The 21659-nt window shown below is 60.4% G+C and overlaps 1 protein-coding gene across 1 annotated transcript in view; it reads right to left on the bottom strand.

The window, feature by feature from the left end:
- The window catches only part of POLR2A (RNA polymerase II subunit A), a gene marked incomplete at its 3' end in the record, with an annotated part of 61922 nt that overhangs the window by 17543 nt on the left and 22720 nt on the right, over nt 1-21659 (bottom strand). Inside the window, exons 11-15 of the mRNA XM_080636399.1 lie at nt 11506-11715; nt 9159-9327; nt 7108-7202; nt 4658-4861; nt 2541-2763 (exon numbers count right to left, since the gene is read on the bottom strand). Coding sequence (XP_080492525.1) covers nt 2541-2763; nt 4658-4861; nt 7108-7202; nt 9159-9327; nt 11506-11715 — 901 coding nt within the window. The remainder of the gene's footprint in view (nt 1-2540; nt 2764-4657; nt 4862-7107; nt 7203-9158; nt 9328-11505; nt 11716-21659) is intronic.

The raw sequence follows: 21659 nt of genomic DNA, 5'->3' as shown, positions 1-21659 counted from the left end.
AGGCATCTAGGGGGGGTTTGGGGGGGCCTAAAGAGCGTTAATGGGGCCCAGGAGGCATCTAGGGGGGGTTTGGGGGGGCCTAAAGAGCGTTAATGGGGCCCAGGAGGCATCTAGGGAGGGTTTGGGGGGACCTAAAGAGCATTAATGGGGCCCAGGAGGCATCTAGGGGGGGTTTGGGGGGGCCTAAAGAGCATTACTGGGGCCCAGGAGGCATCTAGGGGGGGTTTGGGGGGGCCTAAAGAGCGTTAATGGGGCCCAGGAGGCATCTAGGGGGGGTTTGGGGGGGCCTAAAGAGCGTTAATGGGGCCCAGGAGGCATCTAGGGAGGGTTTGGGGGGACCTAAAGAGCATTAATGGGGCCCAGGAGGCATCTAGGGGGGGTTTGGGGAGGCCTAAAGAGCATTACTGGGGCCCAGGAGGCATCTAGGGGGGGTTTGGGGGGGCCTAAAGAGCGTTAATGGGGCCCAGGAGGCATCTAGGGGGGGTTTGGGGGGACCTAAAGAGCGTTAATGGGGCCCAGGAGGCATCTAGGGGGGGTTTGGGGGGGCCTAAAGAGCGTTAATGGGGCCCAGGAGGCATCTAGGGGGGGTTTGGGGAGACCTAAAGAGCGTTAATGGGGCCCAGGAGGCATCTAGGGGGGGTTTGGGGGGGCCTAAAGAGCGTTACTGGGGCCCAGGAGGCATCTAGGGAGGGTTTGGGGGGACCTAAAGAGCGTTAATGGGGCCCAGGAGGCATCTAGGGGGGGTTTGGGGGGGCCTAAAGAGCGTTAATGGGGCCCAGGAGGCATCTAGGGGGGGTTTGGGGGGACCTAAAGAGCATTAATGGGGCCCAGGAGGCATCTAGGGGGGGTTTGGGGGGGCCTAAAGAGCATTAATGGGGCCCAGGAGGCATCTAGGGGGGGTTTGGGGGGGCCTAAAGAGCGTTAATGGGGCCCAGGAGGCATCTAGGGAGGGTTTGGGGGGACCTAAAGAGCGTTAATGGGGCCCAGGAGGCATCTAGGGAGGGTTTGGGGGGACCTAAAGAGCATTAATGGGGCCCAGGAGGCATCTAGGGGGGGTTTGGGGAGGCCTAAAGAGCATTACTGGGGCCCAGGAGGCATCTAGGGGGGGTTTGGGGGGGCCTAAAGAGCGTTAATGGGGCCCAGGAGGCATCTAGGGGGGGTTTGGGGGGACCTAAAGAGCGTTAATGGGGCCCAGGAGGCATCTAGGGGGGGTTTGGGGGGGCCTAAAGAGCGTTAATGGGGCCCAGGAGGCATCTAGGGGGGGTTTGGGGAGACCTAAAGAGCGTTAATGGGGCCCAGGAGGCATCTAGGGGGGGTTTGGGGGGGCCTAAAGAGCGTTACTGGGGCCCAGGAGGCATCTAGGGAGGGTTTGGGGGGACCTAAAGAGCGTTAATGGGGCCCAGGAGGCATCTAGGGGGGGTTTGGGGGGGCCTAAAGAGCGTTAATGGGGCCCAGGAGGCATCTAGGGGGGGTTTGGGGGGACCTAAAGAGCGTTAATGGGGCCCAGGAGGCATCTAGGGGGGGTTTGGGGGGGCCTAAAGAGCATTAATGGGGCCCAGGAGGCATCTAGGGGGGGTTTGGGGGGGCCTAAAGAGCGTTAATGGGGCCCAGGAGGCATCTAGGGGGGGTTTGGGGGGGCCTAAAGAGCATTAATGGGGCCCAGGAGGCATCTAGGGAGGGTTTGGGGAGACCTAAAGAGCGTTAATGGGGCCCAGGAGGAGACCTAAAGAGCGTTAATGGGGCCCAGGAGGCATCTAGGGAGGGTTTGGGGGGGCCTAAAGAGCGTTAATGGGGCCCAGGAGGCATCTAGGGGGGGTTTGGGGGGACCTAAAGAGCGTTAATGGGGCCCAGGAGGCATCTAGGGGGGGTTTGGGGGGGCCTAAAGAGCATTAATGGGGCCAAGGAGGCATCTAGGGAGGGTTTGGGGGGGCCTAAAGAGCATTAATGGGGCCCAGGAGGCATCTAGGGGGGGTTTGGGGGGGCCTAAAGAGCATTAATGGGGCCCAGGAGGCATCTAGGGGGGGTTTGGTTGGTGCCAAACTCCACTGAAACCCCCCAGGAGGCATCTGAGGAGGCTTTGGTCAACCCCAAACCCCATTGAATGTAACCAGGAGGCATCTGAGGAGGCTTTGGTCAACCCCAAACCCCATTGAATGTAACCAGGAGGCATCTGAGGAGGCTTTGGTCAACCCCAAACCCCATTGAATGTAACCAGGAGGCATCTGAGGAGGCTTTGATCAACCCCAAACCCCATTGACTGTAACCAGGAGGCATCTGGGGAGGCTTTGGTTGACCCCAAACCCCATTGACCGTAACCAGGAGGCATCTGGGGAGGCTTTGGTTGACCCCAAACCCCATTGACCGCAACCAGGAGGCATCTGGGGAGGCTTTGGTTGACCCCAAACCCCATTGACCGCAACCAGGAGGCATCTGAGGAGGCTTTGATCAACCCCAAACCCCATTGACCGTAACCAGGAGGCATCTGGGGAGGCTTTGGTTGACCCCAATCCCACCGCTCCACCCGTGGGGCTGGCTCTGACCGGTCTCGGCCGTCTTGACGGCGGTGTCGATGAGCCCTTCCCGGCCGCCCATGGCGTGGAAGAAGAACTCGGTGGGGGTGAGCCCGGCCAGGTAGGAGTTCTCCACGAAGCCGCGGCTCTCGGGGCCGTAGTCGTCCTTGATGAAGTGGGGCAGGGTGCGGTGCTTGAAGCCGAACGGGATCCTCTTGCCCTCCACGTTCTGCTGGCCCACCACGGCGATGACCTGCAAGGGGAGCCCGGTGGCCACCAAGAGGGCACCGTCGGGTGGCCCAAGGGGGGCGGTGGGAGGGGGTGCCCACTGTTGCCCATGGGGATCTATGGGGCTCCAGGAGGCAAGAGGGAGCGACTTGGTGTGGGTGAGGTCACCAAAAGCGCGGTGAGATCCTGGTGGCGGCCATCAGGACACATGGGGCGCCCAGAAGAACCCATGGAGACAACAAAGACACCATGGAGACACCAAAAACCCCCATGGAGACACCAAAAACCTCCATGGAGACACCAAAAACCCCATGGAGACACCAAAAACCCCCATGGAGACACCAAAAACCCCCATGGAGACACCAAAAACCCCATGGAGACACCAAAAACCCCCATGGAGACACCAAAACCCCCATGGAGACACCAAAAACCCCATGGAGACACCAAAAACCCCCATGGAGACACCAAAAACCCCCATGGAGACACCAAAGACCCCCATGGAGACACCAAAAACCCCATGGAGACACCAAAAACCCCATGGAGACACCAAAAACCCCCATGGAGACACCAAAAACCTCCATGGAGACACCAAAAACCTCCATGGAGACACCAAAAACCTCCATGGAGACACCAAAAAACCTCCATGGAGACACCAAAAACCTCCATGGAGACACCAAAAACCTCCATGGAGACACCAAAAACCTCCATGGAGACACCAAAAACCTCCATGGAGACACCAAAAAACCTCCATGGAGACACCAAAAACCTCCATGGAGACACCAAAAACCCCATGGAGACACTAAAAACCTCCATGGAGACACCAAAAACCTCCATGGAGACACCAAAAACCCCCATGGAGACACCAAAAACCTCCATGGAGACACCAAAAACCTCCATGGAGACACCAAAAACCTCCATGGAGACACCAAAAACCCCCATGGAGACACCAAAAACCCCATGGAGACACCAAAAACCTCCATGGAGACACCAAAAACCTCCATGGAGACACCAAAAACCCCATGGAGACACCAAAAAACCTCCATGGAGACACCAAAAACCCCATGGAGACACCAAAAACCTCCATGGAGACACCAAAGACCCCCATGAAGGCCCCACAGAGCTGGCAGATGTTGATCTTGGAGCACCAAACCCCACTGCGACCTTCTCAAACCCCATTGAGATCCTGTTGATACCCCCAAAACCCCCTAAGAACCACTCCCAGACCCCATAGGGACCTTCCAAAGCCCCCCTAGACCCCATGGAGCCCTTCTAAACCTGGCAGATGTTGATCTTGGAGCAGAAGAACCCCACTGTGACCTTCTCCAACCCCATTGAGATCCTCCTGGTGCTTCCCAAACCCCATAAGAACCCCCCAAAACCCCTCCAAGACCCCATAGGGACCTTCCAAAGCCCCCCTAGACCCCATAGAGCCCCTCTAGACCTGGCAGATGTTGATCTTGGAGCAGAAGAACCCCATTGCGTCCTTCTCCAACCCCTCTGAGATCCTCCTGGCACTCCCCAAACCCCATCAGAACCCCCCAAAACCCCATAGGGACCTTCCAAAGCCCCCCTAGACCCCATAGAGCCCCTCTAGACCTGGCAGATGTTGATCTTGGAGCAGAAGAACCCCATTGCGTCCTTCTCCAACCCCCCTGAGATCCTCCTGGTGCTTCCCAAACGCCATCAGAACCCCCCAAAACCCCCTAAGAACCCCTCCAAGACCTCATTGGGACCTTCCAAAGCCCCTAGAGCCCTTATGGACCTGGCAGATGTTGATCTTGGAGCAGGAGAACCCCACTGCGACCTTCTCCAACCCCTCTGAGATCCTCCTGGTGCTCCCCGAACCCCATCAGAACCCCCCAAAACCCCTCCAAGACCCCATAGGGACCTTCCAAAGCCCCCCTAGAGCCTTTCTAGACCTGGGAGATGTTGATCTTGGAGCCCTTGGCGCCGGACACCACCATGGACTTGAAGTTGTTGTACTCGGAGAGGGACTTCTGGGCCGAGGAGCCGGTCTTGTCGCGGGCGTCGTTGAGGATGCGGTTCACCTGGTTCTCGAAGGTCTGGCGCAGGGTGTTCCCCGGCGTGGGCTCCAGCTCGTTGTTGTGCGCCTTCTCGATCACCTGCACCCATGGGTGACGGCGGGGGGGGGGGGGGAGGAACCAGAGAGGGGATCAGGGGCACCCAGTGTGAGCCGGGAGCACCCAATGTGAGCTGGGAGCACCCACAGAGGGGATGAGGGGCACCCAGTGTGAGCCGGGAGCACCCAATGTGAGCTGGGAGCACCCATAGAGGGGATGAGGGACACCCAGTGTGAGCCGGGAGCACCCAATGTGAGCTGGGAGCGCCCATAGAGGGGATCAGGGGCACCCAATGTGAGCCAGGAGCACCCAATGTGAGCTGGGAGCACCCATAGAGGGGATCAGGGGCACCCAGTGTGAGCCGGGAGCACCCAATGTGAGCTGGGAGCACCCATAGAGGGGATGAGGGGCACCCAGTGTGAGCCGGGAGCACCCAATGTGAGCTGGGAGCAAACATAGAGGGGATGAGGGGCATCCAGTGTGAGCCAGGAGCACCCAATGTGAGCTGGGAGCACCCATAGAGGGGATGAGGGGCACCCAGTGTGAGCCGGGAGCACCCAATGTGAGCTGGGAGCAAACATAGAGGGGATGAGGGGCACCCAGTGTGAGCCGGGAGCACCCAATGTGAGCTGGGAGCGCCCATAGAGGGGATGAGGGGCACCCAGTGTGAGCCGGGAGCACCCCATGTGAGCTGGGAGCAAACATAGAGGGGATGAGGGGCACCCAGTGTGAGCCAGGAGCACCCAATGTGAGCTGGGAGCAAACATAGAGGGGATGAGGGGCACCCAGTGTGGGTCAGGAGCACCCAATGTGAGCTGGGAGCAAACATAGAGGGGATGAGGGGCACCCAGTGTGAGCCAGGAGCACCCAATGTGAGCTGGGAGCACCCATAGAGGGGATGAGGGGCACCCAGTGTGAGCCGGGAGCACCCAATGTGAGCTGGGAGCAAACATAGAGGGGATGAGGGGCACCCAGTGTGAGCCAGGAGCACCCAATGTGAGCTGGGAGCACCCATAGAGGGGATGAGGGGCACCCAGTGTGGGTCGGGAGCACCCAATGTGAGCTGGGAGCACCCATAGAGGGGATGAGGGGCACCCAGTGTGGGTCAGGAGCACCCAATGTGAGCTGGGAGCACCCATAGAGGGGATCAGGGGCACCCAGTGTGAGCCAGGAGCACCCAATGTGAGCTGGGAGCGCCCATAGAGGGGATGAGGGGCACCCAGTGTGAGCCGGGAGCACCCAATGTGAGCTGGGAGCACCCATAGAGGGGATGAGGGGCACCCAGTGTGAGCCGGGAGCACCCAATGTGAGCTGGGAGCACCCATAGAGGGGATGAGGGGCACCCAGTGTGAGCCAGGAGCACCCAATGTGAGCTGGGAGCACCCATAGAGGGGATGAGGGGCACCCAGTGTGAGCCGGGAGCACCCAATGTGAGCTGGGAGCAAACATAGAGGGGATGAGGGGCACCCAGTGTGAGCCAGGAGCACCCAATGTGAGCTGGGAGCACCCATAGAGGGGATCAGGGGCACCCAGTGTGAGCCAGGAGCACCCATAGAGGGGATCGGGGGCACCCATAGAGGGGATGAGGAGCACCCAAAGTGACCCAGGAGCACCCAAAGTGACCCAGGAGCACCCAAAGTGACCCGGAACACCCATAGAGGGGATCAGGGGCACCCAGTGTGAGCCAGGAGCACCCATAGAGGGGATCGGGGGCACCCATAGAGGGGATCAGGAGCACCCAAAGTGACCCAGGAGCACCCAAAGTGACCCAGGAGCACCCATAGAGGGGATCAGGAGCACCCAAAGTGACCCAGGAGCACCCATAGAAAGGCTCAAGAACACCCAAAGTGACCCAAAAGCTCCCAGAAACCTCCTTGGTATCATTATAGTTGCCCCAATGTGTCCCAATAGCACCCAAAGGGACCCACCAGCACCCAAAGGGCCCCACCAGCACCCAAAGGGACCCACCAGCGACCAAAGGGACCCACCAGCACCCAAAGGGTCCCACCAGCACCCAATGGGAGCCAACAGCACCCAAAGGAACCCAACAGCACCCAATGGGACCCAACAGCACCCAAAGGGCTCCAACAGCACCCAAAGGGCCCCAGCAGCACCCAAAGGGTCCCACCAGCACCCAAATGGCCCCACCAGCACCCAACGGGAGCCACCAGCACCCAACGGGAGCCACCAGCACCCAAAGGAACCCAACAGCACCCAATGGGACCCAACAGCACCCAAAGGGTCCCACCAGCACCCAAATGGCCCCAGCAGCACCCAAAGGAACCCACCTCAATGACGTCCTGCTTGGCCTTCTTGATGGTGTTCTGGATGTCCTGGTAGGTCTTGGCGTCGGCGATGGAGTCCCCAATGCCAATGGTGTGCCCTAGAGATTCCTTGATGGTGTTCTGGATGTCCTGGTAGGTCTTGGCGTCGGCGATGGAGTCCCCAATGCCAATGGTGTGCCCTAGAGATGGGGGCATGGGGGCGATGGGGGGCACCCCAAAACCAACCCGGCTCCATGGGGCCCACCCCAAATGGGCCAAGAACACCCCAAAGACACCTCCAGGTCCATGGGGGCCACCAGAGCCCCTCTGACATCCCCACTGCCCCCCCCATCCCCACTGCCCCCCCCATCCCCACTGCCCCCCCCATCCCCACTGCCCCCCCCATCCCCACTGCCCCCCCCATCCCCACTGCCCCCCACATCCCCACTGCCCCCCCCATCCCCACTGCCCCCCACATCCCCACTGCCCCCCCATCCCCACTGCCCCCCCATCCCCACTGCCCCCCATCCCCACTGCCCCCCCATCCCACTGCCCCCCCATCCCCACGCCCCCATCCCCACTGCCCCCCCCATCCCCACTGCCCCCCCCATCCCCACTGCCCCCACATCCCCACTGCCCCCCATCCCCCACTGCCCCCCCATCCCCCCACTGCCCCCCCATCCCCACTGCCCCCCCATCCCCACTGCCCCCCCCATCCCCACTGCCCCCCACATCCCCACTGCCCCCCCCATCCCCACTGCCCCCCCCATCCCCACTGCCCCCCCCACATCCCCACTGCCCCCCCATCCCCACTGCCCCCCACATCCCCACTGCCCCCACATCCCCACTGCCCCCCACATCCCCACTGCCCCCCCATCCCCACTGCCCCCCCATCCCCACTGCCCCCCCCATCCCCACTGCCCCCCCATCCCCACTGCCCCCCCCATCCCCACTGCCCCCCACATCCCCACTGCCCCCCACATCCCCACTGCCCCCCCATCCCCACTGCCCCCCCCATCCCCACTGCCCCCCCATCCCCACTGCCCCCCCCATCCCCACTGCCCCCCCATCCCCACTGCCCCCCCCATCCCCACTGCCCCCCACATCCCCACTGCCCCCCCCATCCCCACTGCCCCCCCCATCCCCACTGCCCCCCCCACATCCCCACTGCCCCCCCATCCCCACTGCCCCCCACATCCCCACTGCCCCCACATCCCCACTGCCCCCCACAAGCCCATTGGTCCCCATTACCCCCATTACCGCCATTGCCCCCCACATCCCCACATCCCCATTGCCACCCATGTCCCCATTGGTCCCCACTGCCCCCCACATCCCCATCGCCCCATTGCCCCCCATGTCCCCATTGCCTCATTACCCCCATTGCCCCCCACATCCCCATTGCCCCCCATGTCCCCATCACCCCCATTACCCCCATTGCCCCCCACATCCCCATTGCCCCCGTTGCTCCCATTGCCCCCCATTGCCCCCATTGGCCCCCACATCCCCATTACCCCCATTACCCCCATTGCCCCCCACATCCCCATTGCCCCCCACATCCCCATTGCCCCCATTGCCCCCCACATCCCCATTACCCCCATTGCCCCCCACATCCCCATTACCCCCATTACCCCCATTGCCCCCCACATCCCCATTACCCCCATTGCCCCCCACATCCCCATTGCCCCCATTGCCCCCCACATCCCCATTACCCCCATTGCCCCCCACATCCCCATTACCCCCATTACCCCCATTGCCCCCCACATCCCCATTACCCCCATTGCCCCCCACATCCCCATTACCCCCATTACCCCCATTGCCCCCCACATCCCCATTACCCCCATTGCCCCCCACATCCCCATTGCCCCCATTGCCCCCCACATCCCCATTAACCCCATTGCCCCCACATCCCCATTACCCCCATTACCCCCATTGCCCCCCACATCCCCATTACCCCCATTACCCCCATTGCCCCCCACATCCCCGTTGCCCCCATTGCCCCCATTGCCCCCCACATCCCCATTACCCCCATTGCCCCCCACATCCCCGTTGCCCCCGCTGCGCCCGCGGCCCCTCACCCTCGATGAGCAGCCAGTTGTTGATGACGGTCTGGATGTTGCTGTAGAAGAGGCGCGTGGTGTCGTGGCCCATCTCCAGGTAGGAGATGTGCACCAGGGACCCGGCCGACGTCCCCAGGGACTTCTTGCACAGGATGCCCATGATGAGCTCCCCGTTCTCCACGATCACCTGGGGGGAACAGCACCCATGGGGCACCCAGCACCCCCCGCACCCCCAGGGCCAGTGACCCCCTTTAGGTGCCCCCAAACCCCCTTTAGGTGCCCTCAAACCCCCTTTAGGTGCCCTCAAACCCCCTTTAGACGCCCTCAAACCCCCTTTAGGTGCCCTCAAACCCCCTTTAGGTGCCCTCAAACCCCCTTTAGACGCCCTCAAACCCCCTTTAGACGCCCTCAAACCCCCTTTAGGTGCCCTCAAACCCCCTTTAGGCGCCCTCAAACCCCCTTTAGATGCCCTCAAACCCCCTTTAGGTGCCCTCAAACCCCCTTTAGGTGCCCTCAAACCCCCTTTAGACGCCCTCAAACCCCCTTCAGACGCCCTCAAACCCCCTTTAGGCGCCCTCAAACCCCCTTTAGGTGCCCTCAAACCCCCTTTAGGTGCCCTCAAACCCCCTTTAGACGCCCTCAAACCCCCTTTAGGCGCCCTCAAACCCCCTTTAGGTGCCCTCAAACCCCCTTTAGGCGCCCTCAAACCCCTTTAGGTGCCTCAAAACCCCTTTAGGTGCCCTCAAACCCCCTTTAGGTGCCCTCAAAACCCCTTTAGGTGCCCTCAAACCCCCTTTAGGCGCCCTCAAACCCCCTTTAGGTGCCCTCAAACCCCCTTTAGGCGCCCTCAAACCCCTTTAGGTGCCTCAAAACCCCTTTAGATGCCCTCAAACCCCCTTTAGATGCCCTCAAACCCCCTTTAGGCGCCCTCAAACCCCCTTTAGGCGCCCTCAAACCCCCTTTAGATGCCCTCAAACCCCCTTCAGACGCCCTCAAACCCCCTTTAGGCGCCCTCAAACCCCCTTTAGGTGCCCTCAAACCCCCTTTAGACGCCCTCAAACCCCCTTTAGGTGCCCTCAAACCCCCTTTAGGTGCCCTCAAACCCCCTTTAGGCGCCCTCAAACCCCCTTTAGACGCCCCCAAACCCCCTTTAGGTGCCCTCAAACCCCCTTTAGACGCCCTCAAACCCCCTTTAGATGCCCTCAAACCCCCTTTAGGCGCCCTCAAACCCCCTTTAGATGCCCTCAAACCCCCTTTAGACGCCCCCAAACCCCCTTTAGACGCCCTCAAACCCCCTTCTGACGCCCTCAAACCCCCTTTAGACGCCCTCAAACCCCCTTTAGATGCCCTCAAACCCCCTTTAGATGCCCTCAAACCCCCTTTAGGCGCCCTCAAACCCCCTTTAGACGCCCTCAAACCCCCTTTAGATGCCCTCAAACCCCCTTTAGGCGCCCTCAAACCCCCTTTAGGCGCCCTCAAACCCCCTTTAGGTGCCCCCAAACCCCCTTTAGACGCCCCCAAACCCCCTTTAGACGCCCCCAAACCCCCTTTAGGTGCCCTCAAACCCCCTTTAGACGCCCTCAAACCCCCTTTAGATGCCCTCAAACCCCCTTTAGATGCCCTCAAACCCCCTTTAGGCGCCCTCAAACCCCCTTTAGGTGCCCTCAAACCCCCTTTAGGTGCCCTCAAACCCCCTTTAGGCGCCCTCAAACCCCCTTTAGACGCCCTCAAACCCCCTTTAGATGCCCTCAAACCCCCTTTAGACGCCCCCAAACCCCCTTTAGACGCCCCCAAACCCCCTTTAGACGCCCTCAAACCCCCTTTAGACGCCCTCAAACCCCCTTTAGATGCCCTCAAACCCCCTTTAGGCGCCCTCAAACCCCCTTTAGGCGCCCTCAAACCCCCTTTAGGTGCCCTCAAACCCCCTTTAGGCGCCCTCAAACCCCCTTTAGACGCCCTCAAACCCCCTTTAGATGCCCTCAAACCCCCTTTAGACGCCCCCAAACCCCCTTTAGACGCCCCCAAACCCCCTTTAGACGCCCTCAAACCCCCTTTAGACGCCCTCAAACCCCCTTTAGATGCCCTCAAACCCCCTTTAGGCGCCCTCAAACCCCCTTTAGGCGCCCTCAAACCCCCTTTAGACGCCCTCAAACCCCCTTTAGATGCCCTCAAACCCCCTTTAGGCGCCCTCAAACCCCCTTTAGATGCCCTCAAACCCCCTTTAGACGCCCCCAAACCCCTTTAGGTGCCCTCAAACCCCTTTAGGTGCCCTCAAACCCCCTTTAGACGCCCTCAAACCCCCTTTAGACGCCCCCAAACCCCCTTTAGACGCCCCCAAACCCCTTTAGGTGCCCTCAGGCCCCACCTTGGTGTCCCCGGGCGAGATGTGCTTGTAGGGCCCGCTGTCCTCGTCGTCGGGGTGGGTGCTGTGGGTGCGGATGCAGTTGATGTGGCCGGGGATGATGAGCGAGAAGATTTGCTTCCCGGTCCATAGGGGCCGCGGCTTGAGGATGGCGGGCTGAGGAACCTTCCCGTCCCACGTGGACAGGAACATGAGCAGGTTCATCACCTCCCCCTGCGCAGACAGCACCATGGAGCACCCCAGGGGGCCCAAGGGTGCTCAGGTCCCTCCTGTCCATCAAGGGCACCCCATTGGCTCCTAAGGGTGCTCAGGTCCCTCCTGTCCATCAAGGGCACCCCATTGGCTCCTAAGGGTGCTCAGGTCCCTCCTGTCCATCAAGGGCACCCCATTGGCTCCTAAGGGTGCTCAGGTCCTTCCTATCCATCAAGGGCACCCCATTGGCTCCTAAGGGTGCTCAGGTCCCTCCTGTCCATCAAAGGGACCCCACTGGCTCCTAAGGGTGCTCAGGTCCTTCCTATCCATCAAGGGCACCCCATTGGCTCCTAAGGGTGCTCAGGTCCCTCCTATCCATCAAGGGCACCCCATTGGCTCCTAAGGGTGCTCAGGTCCCTCCTATCCATCAAGGGCACCCCATTGGCTCCTAAGGGTGCTCAGGTCCTTCCTGTCCATCAAGGGCACCCCATTGGCTCCTAAGGGTGCTCAGGTCCTTCCTATCCATCAAGGGCACCCCATTGGCTCCTAAGGGTGCTCAGGTCCCTCCTGTCCATCAAGGGCACCCCATTGGCTCCTAAGGGTGCTCAGGTCCTTCCTATCCATCAAGGGCACCCCATTGGCTCCTAAGGGTGCTCAGGTCCCTCCTGTCCATCAAGGGCACCCCATTGGCTCCTAAGGGTGCTCAGGTCCCTCCTGTCCATCAAGGGCACCCCATTAGCTCCTAAGGGTGCTCAGGTCCCTCCTGTCCATCAAGGGCACCCCATTGGCTCCTAAGGGTGCTCAGGTCCCTCCTATCCATCAAGGGCACCCCATTGGCTCCTAAGGGTGCTCAGGTCCCTCCTGTCCATCAAGGGCACCCCATTGGGTTCCTAAGGGTGCTCAGGTCCCTCCTGTCCATCAAGGGCACCCCATTGGGTCCTAAGGGTGCTCAGGTCCCTCCTGTCCATCAAGGGCACCCCATTGGGCTCCTAAGGGTGCTCAGGTCCTTCCTGTCCATCAAGGGGACCCCATTGGCTCCTAAGGGTGCTCAGGTCCCTCCTGTCCATCAAGGGCACCCCATTGGGCTCCTAAGGGTGCTCAGGTCCCTCCTATCCATCAAGGGCACCCCATTGGCTCCTAAGGGTGCTCAGGTCCCTCCTGTCCATCAAGGGCACCCCATTGGCTCCTAAGGGTGCTCAGGTCCCTCCTATCCATCAAGGGCACCCCATTGGCTCCTAAGGGTGCTCAGGTCCCTCCTGTCCATCAAGGGCACCCCATTGGCTCCTAAGGGTGCTCAGGTCCCTCCTATCCATCAAGGGCACCCCATTGGCTCCTAAGGGTGCTCAGGTCCCTCCTGTCCATCAAGGGCACCCCATTGGCTCCTAAGGGTGCTCAGGTCCCTCCTGTCCATCAAGGGCACCCCATTGGCTCCTAAGGGTGCTCAGGTCCCTCCTATCCATCAAGGGCACCCCATGGGCTCATAAGGGTGCTCAGGTCCCTCCTATCCATCAAGGGCACCCCATTGGCTCCTAAGGCTGCTCAGGTCCCTCCTATCCATCAAGGGCACCCCATTGGCTCCTAAGGGTGCTCAGGTCCCTCCTATCCATCAAGGGCACCCCATTGGCTCCTAAGGGTGCTCAGGTCCTTCCTGTCCATCAAGGGCACCCCATTGGCTCCTAAGGGTGCTCAGGTCCTTCCTATCCATCAAGGGCACCCCATTGGCTCCTAAGGGTGCTCAGGTCCCTCCTGTCCATCAAGGGCACCCCATTGGCTCCTAAGGGTGCTCAGGTCCTTCCTATCCATCAAGGGCACCCCATTGGCTCCTAAGGGTGCTCAGGTCCCTCCTGTCCATCAAGGGCACCCCATTGGCTCCTAAGGGTGCTCAGGTCCCTCCTGTCCATCAAGGGCACCCCATTAGCTCCTAAGGGTGCTCAGGTCCCTCCTGTCCATCAAGGGCACCCCATTGGCTCCTAAGGGTGCTCAGGTCCCTCCTATCCATCAAGGGCACCCCATTGGCTCCTAAGGGTGCTCAGGTCCCTCCTGTCCATCAAGGGCACCCCATTGGGCTCCTAAGGGTGCTCAGGTCCCTCCTGTCCATCAAGGGCACCCCATTGGGTCCTAAGGGTGCTCAGGTCCCTCCTGTCCATCAAGGGCACCCCATTGGGCTCCTAAGGGTGCTCAGGTCCTTCCTGTCCATCAAGGGGACCCCATTGGCTCCTAAGGGTGCTCAGGTCCCTCCTGTCCATCAAGGGCACCCCATTGGGCTCCTAAGGGTGCTCAGGTCCCTCTTGTCCATCAAGGGCACCCCATTGGCTCCTAAGGGTGCTCAGGTCCCTCCTGTCCATCAAGGGCACCCCATTGGCTCCTAAGGGTGCTCAGGTCCTTCCTATCCATCAAGGGCACCCCATTGGCTCCTAAGGGTGCTCAGGTCCCTCCTATCCATCAAGGGCACCCCATTGGCTCCTAAGGGTGCTCAGGTCCCTCCTATCCATCAAGGGCACCCCATTGGCTCCTAAGGGTGCTCAGGTCCCTCCTGTCCATCAAAGGGACCCCATTGGCTCCTAAGGGTGCTCAGGTCCCTCCTGTCCATCAAAGGGACCCCATTGGCTCCTAAGGGTGCTCAGGTCCCTCCTATCCATCAAGGGCACCCCATTGGCTCCTAAGGGTGCTCAGGTCCCTCCTATCCATCAAGGGCACCCCATTGGCTCCTAAGGGTGCTCAGGTCCTTCCTGTCCATCAAGGGCACCCCATTGGCTCCTAAGGGTGCTCAGGTCCCTCCTATCCATCAAGGGCACCCCATTGGCTCCTAAGGGTGCTCAGGTCCTTCTTATCCATCAAGGGCACCCCATTGGCTCCTAAGGGTGCTCAGGTCCCTCCTGTCCATCAAGGGCACCCCATTGGCTCCTAAGGGTGCTCAGGTCCTTCCTATCCATCAAGGGCACCCCATTGGCTCCTAAGGGTGCTCAGGTCCCTCCTATCCATCAAGGGCACCCCATTGGCTCCTAAGGGTGCTCAGGTCCCTCCTATCCATCAAGGGCACCCCATTGGCTCCTAAGGGTGCTCAGGTCCCTCCTGTCCATCAAGGGCACCCCATTGGCTCCTAAGGGTGCTCAGGTCCCTCCTATCCATCAAGGGCACCCCATTGGCTCCTAAGGGTGCTCAGGTCCTTCCTGTCCATCAAGGGCACCCCATTGGCTCCTAAGGGTGCTCAGGTCCTTCCTGTCCATCAAGGGCACCCCATTGGCTCCTAAGGGTGCTCAGGTCCCTCCCGTCCATCAAGGGCACCCCATTGGGTCCTAAGGGTGCTCAGGTCCTTCCTGTCCATCAAGGGCACCCCATTGGCTCCTAAGGGTGCTCAGGTCCCTCCTATCCATCAAGGGCACCCCATTGGCTCCTAAGGGTGCTCAGGTCCTTCCTGTCCATCAAGGGAACCCCATTGGCTCCTAAGGGTGCTCAGGTCCCTCCTATCCATCAAGGGCACCCCATTGGCTCCTAAGGGTGCTCAGGTCCTTCCTGTCCATCAAGGGCACCCCATTGGCTCCTAAGGGTGCTCAGGTCCCTCCTATCCATCAAGGGCACCCCATTGGCTCCTAAGGGTGCTCAGGTCCCTCCTATCCATCAAGGGCACCCCATTGGCTCCTAAGGGTGCTCAGGTCCCTCCTATCCATCAAGGGCACCCCATTGGCTCCTAAGGGTGCTCAGGTCCCTCCTGTCCATCAAGGGCACCCCATTGGCTCCTAAGGGTGCTCAGGTCCCTCCTGTCCATCAAGGGCACCCCATTGGCTCCTAAGGGTGCTCAGGTCCTTCCTGTCCATCAAAGGGACCCCATTGGCTCCTAAGGGTGCTCAGGTCCTTCCTATCCATCAAGGGCACCCCACTGGCTCCTAAGGGTGCTCAGATCCCTCCTATCCATCAAGGGCACCCCATTGGCTCCTAAGGGTGCTCAGGTCCCTCCTATCCATCAAGGGCACCCCATTGGCTCCTAAGGGTGCTCAGGTCCCTCCTATCCATCAAGGGCACCCCATTGGCTCCTAAGGGTGCTCAGGTCCTTCCTATCCATCAAGGGCACCCCATTGGCTCCTAAGGGTGCTCAGGTCCATCCTATCCATCAAGGGCACCCCATTGGCTCCTAAGGGTGCTCAGGTCCCTCCTGTCCATCAAGGGCACCCCATTGGCTCCTAAGGGTGCTCAGGTCCCTCTTGTCCATCAAGGGCACCCCATTGGCTCCTAAGGGTGCTCAGGTCCCTCCTATCCATCAAGGGGACCCCATTGGCTCCTAAGGGTGCTCAGGTCGCTCCTGTCCATCAAAGGGACCCCATTGGCTCCTAAGGGTGCTCAGGTCCCTCCCATCCATCAAGGGCACCCCATTGGCTCCTAAGGGTGCTCAGGTCCCTCCTGTCCATCAAGGGCACCCCATTGGCTCCTAAGGGTGCTCAGGTCCCTCCTGTCCATCAAGGGCACCCCATTGGGTCCTAAGGGTGCTCAGGTCCCTCCTATCCATCAAGGGCACCCCATTGGCTCCTAAGGGTGCTCAGGTCCCTCCTATCCATCAAGGGCACCCCATTGGCTCCTAAGGGTGCTCAGGTCCCTCCTGTCCATCAAGGGCACCCCATTGGCTCCTAAGGGTGCTCAGGTCCCTCCTATCCATCAAGGGCACCCCATTGGCTCCTAAGGGTGCTCAGGTCCCTCCTGTCCATCAAGGGCACCCCATTGGCTCCTAAGGGTGCTCAGGTCCCTCCTGTCCATCAAGGGCACCCCATTGGCTCCTAAGGGTGCTCAGGTCCCTCCTATCCATCAAGGGCACCCCATTGGCTCCTAAGGGTGCTCAGGTCCCTCCTATCCATCAAGGGCACCCCATTGGCTCCTAAGGGTGCTCAGGTCCCTCCTGTCCATCAAGGGCACCCCATTGGCTCCTAAGGGTGCTCAGGTCCTTCCTGTCCATCAAGGGCACCCCATTGGCTCCTAAGGGTGCTCAGGTCCTTCCTATCCATCAAGGGCACCCCATTGGGCTCCTAAGGGTGCTCAGGTCCCTCCTATTCATCAAGGGCACCCCATTGGCTCCTAAGGGTGCTCAGGTCCCTCCCATCCATCAAGGGCACCCCATTGGCTCCTAAGGGTGCTCAGGTCCCTCCTGTCCATCAAGGGCACCCCATTGGCTCCTAAGGGTGCTCAGGTCCCTCCTATCCATCAAGGGCACCCCATTGGCTCCTAAGGGTGCTCAGGTCCTTCCTATCCATCAAGGGCACCCCATTGGCTCCTAAGGGTGCTCAGGTCCCTCCTGTCCATCAAGGGCACCCCATTGGCTCCTAAGGGTGCTCAGGTCCCTCCTGTCCATCAAGGGCACCCCATTGGCTCCTAAGGGTGCTCAGGTCCCTCCTGTCCATCAAGGGCACCCCATTGGGTCCTAAGGGTGCTCAGGTCCCTCCTGTCCATCAAGGGCACCCCATTGGGCTCCTAAATGTGCTCAGGTCCTTCCTGTCCATCAAGGGCACCCCATTGGGTCCTAAGGGTGCTCAGGTCCCTCCTGTCCATCAAGGGCACCCCATTGGCTCCTAAGGGTGCTCAGGTCCCTCCTGTCCATCAAGGGCACCCCATTGGCTCCTAAGGGTGCTCAGGTCCCTCCTGTCCATCAAGGGCACCCCATTGGCTCCTAAGGGTGCTCAGGTCCCTCCTGTCCATCAAGGGCACCCCATTGGCTCCTAAGGGTGCTCAGGTCCCTCCTATCCATCAAGGGCACCCCATTGGCTCCTAAGGGTGCTCAGGTCCTTCCTGTCCATCAAGGGCACCCCACTGGCTCCTAAGGGTGCTCAGGTCCCTCCTGTCCATCAAGGGCACCCCATTGGCTCCTAAGGGTGCTCAGGTCCCTCCTGTCCATCAAGGGCACCCCATTGGACTCCTAAATGTGCTCAGGTCCCTCCTGTCCATCAAGGGCACCCCATTGGCTCCTAAGGGTGCTCAGGTCCCTCCTGTCCATCAAGGGCACCCCATTGGCTCCTAAGGGTGCTCAGGTCCCTCCTATCCATCAAGGGCACCCCATTGGCTCCTAAGGGTGCTCAGGTCCCTCCTGTCCATCAAGGGCACCCCATTGGCTCCTAAGGGTGCTCAGGTCCTTCCTATCCATCAAGGGCACCCCATTGGCTCCTAAGGGTGCTCAGGTCCTTCCTATCCATCAAGGGCACCCCATTGGCTCCTAAGGGTGCTCAGGTCCCTCCTGTCCATCAAGGGCACCCCATTGGCTCCTAAGGGTGCTCAGGTCCCTCCTGTCCGTCAAGGGCACCCCATTGGCTCCTAAGGGTGCTCAGGTCCCTCCTATCCATCAAGGGCACCCCATTGGCTCCTAAGGGTGCTCAGGTCCCTCCTGTCCATCAAGGGGACCCCATTGGCTCCTAAGGGTGCTCAGGTCCCTCCTGTCCATCAAGGGGACCCCATTGGTTCCTAAGGGTGCTCAGGTCCCTCCTATCCATCAAGGGCACCCCATTGGCTCCTAAGGGTGCTCAGGTCCCTCCTGTCCATCAAGGGGACCCCATTGGCTCCTAAGGGTGCTCAGGTCCCTCCTATCCATCAAGGGCACCCCATTGGCTCCTAAGGGTGCTCAGGTCCCTCCTATCCATCAAGGGCACCCCATTGGCTCCTAAGGGTGCTCAGGTTCTTCCTATCCATCAAGGGCACCCCATTGGCTCCTAAGGGTGCTCAGGTCCCTCCTGTCCATCAAGGGCACCCCATTGGCTCCTAAGGGTGCTCAGGTCCTTCTTATCCATCAAGGGCACCCCATTGGCTCCTAAGGGTGCTCAGGTCCTTCCTGTCCATCAAGGGCACCCCATTGGCTCCTAAGGGTGCTCAGGTCCCTCCTGTCCATCAAGGGCACCCCATTGACTCCTAAGGGTGCTCAGGTCCTTCCTGTCCATCAAGGGCACCCCATTGGCTCCTAAGGGTGCTCAGGTCCCTCCTGTCCATCAAGGGCACCCCATTGACTCCTAAGGGTGCTCAGGTCCCTCCTGTCCATCAAGGGCACCACATTGGCTCCTAAGGGTGCTCAGGTCCTTCCTGTCCATCAAGGGCACCCCATTGACTCCTAAGGGTGCTCAGGTCCTTCCTGTCCATCAAGGGCACCCCATTGGCTCCTAAGGGTGCTCAGGTCCTTCCTGTCCATCAAGGGCACCCCATTGGCTCCTAAGGGTGCTCAGGTCCTTCCTGTCCATCAAGGGCACCCCATTGGCTCCTAAGGGTGCTCAGGTCCTTCCCGTCCATCAAGGGCACCCCATTGGGTCCTAAGGGTGCTCAGGTCCTTCCCGTCCATCAAGGGCACCCCATTGGCTCCTAAGGGTGCTCAGGTCCTTCCTATCCATCAAGGGCACCCCATTGGCTCCTAAGGGTGCTCAGGTCCCTCCTATCCATCAAGGGCACCCCACTGGCTCCTAAGGGTGCTCAGGTCCCTCCTATCCATCAAGGGCACCCCATTGGCTCCTAAGGGTGCTCAGGTCCCTCCTGTCCATCAAGGGCACCCCATTGGCTCCTAAGGGTGCTCAGGTCCTTCCTATCCATCAAGGGCACCCCATTGGCTCCTAAGGGTGCTCAGGTCCTTCCTATCCATCAAGGGCACCCCACTGGCTCCTAAGGGTGCTCAGGTCCCTCCTATCCATCAAGGGCACCCCATTGGCTCCTAAGGGTGCTCAGGTCCTTCCTATCCATCAAGGGCACCCCATTGGCTCCTAAGGGTGCTCAGGTCCATCCTATCCATCAAGGGCACCCCATTGGCTCCTAAGGGTGCTCAGGTCCTTCCTATCCATCAAGGGCACCCCACTGGCTCCTAAGGGTGCTCAGGTCCCTCCTATCCATCAAGGGCACCCCATTGGCTCCTAAGGGTGCTCAGGTCCTTCCTATCCATCAAGGGCACCCCATTGGCTCCTAAGGGTGCTCAGGTCCCTCCTGTCCATCAAAGGGACCCCACTGGCTCCTAAGGGTGCTCAGGTCCTTCCTATCCATCAAGGGCACCCCATTGGCTCCTAAGGGTGCTCAGGTCCCTCCTATCCATCAAGGGCACCCCATTGGCTCCTAAGGGTGCTCAGGTCCCTCCTGTCCATCAAGGGCACCCCATTGGCTCCTAAGGGTGCTCAGGTCCTTCCTATCCATCAAGGGCACCCCATTGGCTCCTAAGGGTGCTCAGGTCCTTCCTATCCATCAAGGGCACCCCATTGGGCTCCTAAGGGTGCTCAGGTCCCTCCTATTCATCAAGGGCACCCCATTGGCTCCTAAGGGTGCTCAGGTCCCTCCTGTCCATCAAGGGCACCCCATTGGCTCCTAAGGGTGCTCAGGTCCCTCCTATCCATCAAGGGCACCCCATTGGGCTACTAAGGGTGCTCAGGTCCCTCCTATTCATCAAGGGCACCCCATTGGGTCCTAAGGGTGCTCAGGTCCCTCCCATCCATCAAAGGGACCCCATTGGGTCCTAAGGGTGCTCAGGTCCCTCCTATCCATCAAGGGCACCCCATTGGCTCCTAAGGGTGCTCAGGTCCTTCCTATCCATCAAGGGCACCCCATTGGCTCCTAAGGGTGCTCAGGTCCTTCCTATCCATCAAGGGCACCCCATTGGCTCCTAAGGGTGCTCAGGTCCCTCCTGTCCATCAAGGGCACCCCATTGGCTCCTAAGGGTGCTCAGGTCCCTCCTATCCATCAAGGGCACCCCATTGGCTCCTAAGGGTGCTCAGGTCCCTCCTGTCCATCAAGGGCACCCCATTGGCTCCTAAGGGTGCTCAGGTCCTTCCTATCCATCAAGGGCACCCCATTGGCTCCTAAGGGTGCTCAGGTCCTTCCTATCCATCAAGGGCACCCCATTGGCTCCTAAGGGTGCTCAGGTCCCTCCTATCCATCAAGGGCACCCCATTGGCTCCTAAGGGTGCTCAGGTCCTTCCTGTCCATCAAGGGCACCCCATTAGCTCCTAAGGGTGCTCAGGTCCTTCCTGTCCATCAAGGGCACCCCATTGGCTCCTAAGGGTGCTCAGGTCCCGCCTGTCCATCAAGGGCACCCCATTGGCTCCTAAGGGTGCTCAGGTCCCTCCTGTCCATCAAGGGCACCCCATTGGCTCCTAAGGGTGCTCAGGTCCCTCCTATCCATCAAGGGCACCCCATTGGCTCCTAAGGGTGCTCAGGTCCTTCCTGTCCATCAAGGGCACCCCATTGGTTCCTAAGGGTGCTCAGGTCCTTCCTATCCATCAAGGGCACCCCATTGGCTCCTAAGGGTGCTCAGGTCCCTCCTGTCCATCAAGGGCACCTCATTGGGCTCCTAAGGGTGCTCAGGTCCTTCCTATCCATCAAGGGCACCCCATTGGGTCCTAAGGGTGCTCAGGTCCTTCCTATCCATCAAGGGCACCCCATTGGCTCCTAAGGGTGCTCAGGTCCTTCCTGTCCATCAAGGGCACCCCATTGGCTCCTAAGGGTGCTCAGGTCCCTCCTATCCATCAAGGGCACCCCATTGGCTCCTAAGGGTGCTCAGGTCCTTCCTATCCATCAAGGGCACCCCATTGGCTCCTAAGGGTGCTCAGGTCCCTCCTGTCCATCAAGGGCACCCCATTGGGCTCCTAAGGGTGCTCAGGTCCCTCCCATCCATCAAGGGCACCCCATTGGCTCCTAAGGGTGCTCAGGTCCCTCCCATCCATCAAGGGCACCCCATTGGCTCCTAAGGGTGCTCAGGTCCCTCCTATCCATCAAGGGCACCCCATTGGCTCCTAAGGGTGCTCAGGTCCCTCCTGTCCATCAAGGGCACCCCATTGGCTCCTAAGGGTGCTCAGGTCCCTCCTGTCCATCAAGGGCACCCCATTGGCTCCTAAGGGTGCTCAGGTCCCTCCTGTCCATCAAGGGCACCCCATTGGCTCCTAAGGGTGCTCAGGTCCCTCCTGTCCATCAAAGGGACCCCATTGGCTCCTAAGGGTGCTCAGGTCCCTCCTATCCATCAAGGGCACCCCATTGGC

Source organism: Psittacula echo (genome assembly GCF_963264785.1).
Source record: "Psittacula echo genome assembly, chromosome: 32".
NCBI classification, from domain to species: Eukaryota; Metazoa; Chordata; class Aves; order Psittaciformes; family Psittacidae; genus Psittacula; species Psittacula echo.
The sequence above is the reverse complement of the archived record's forward strand: the minus strand, read 5'-3'. Positions and strand labels throughout refer to the sequence as shown.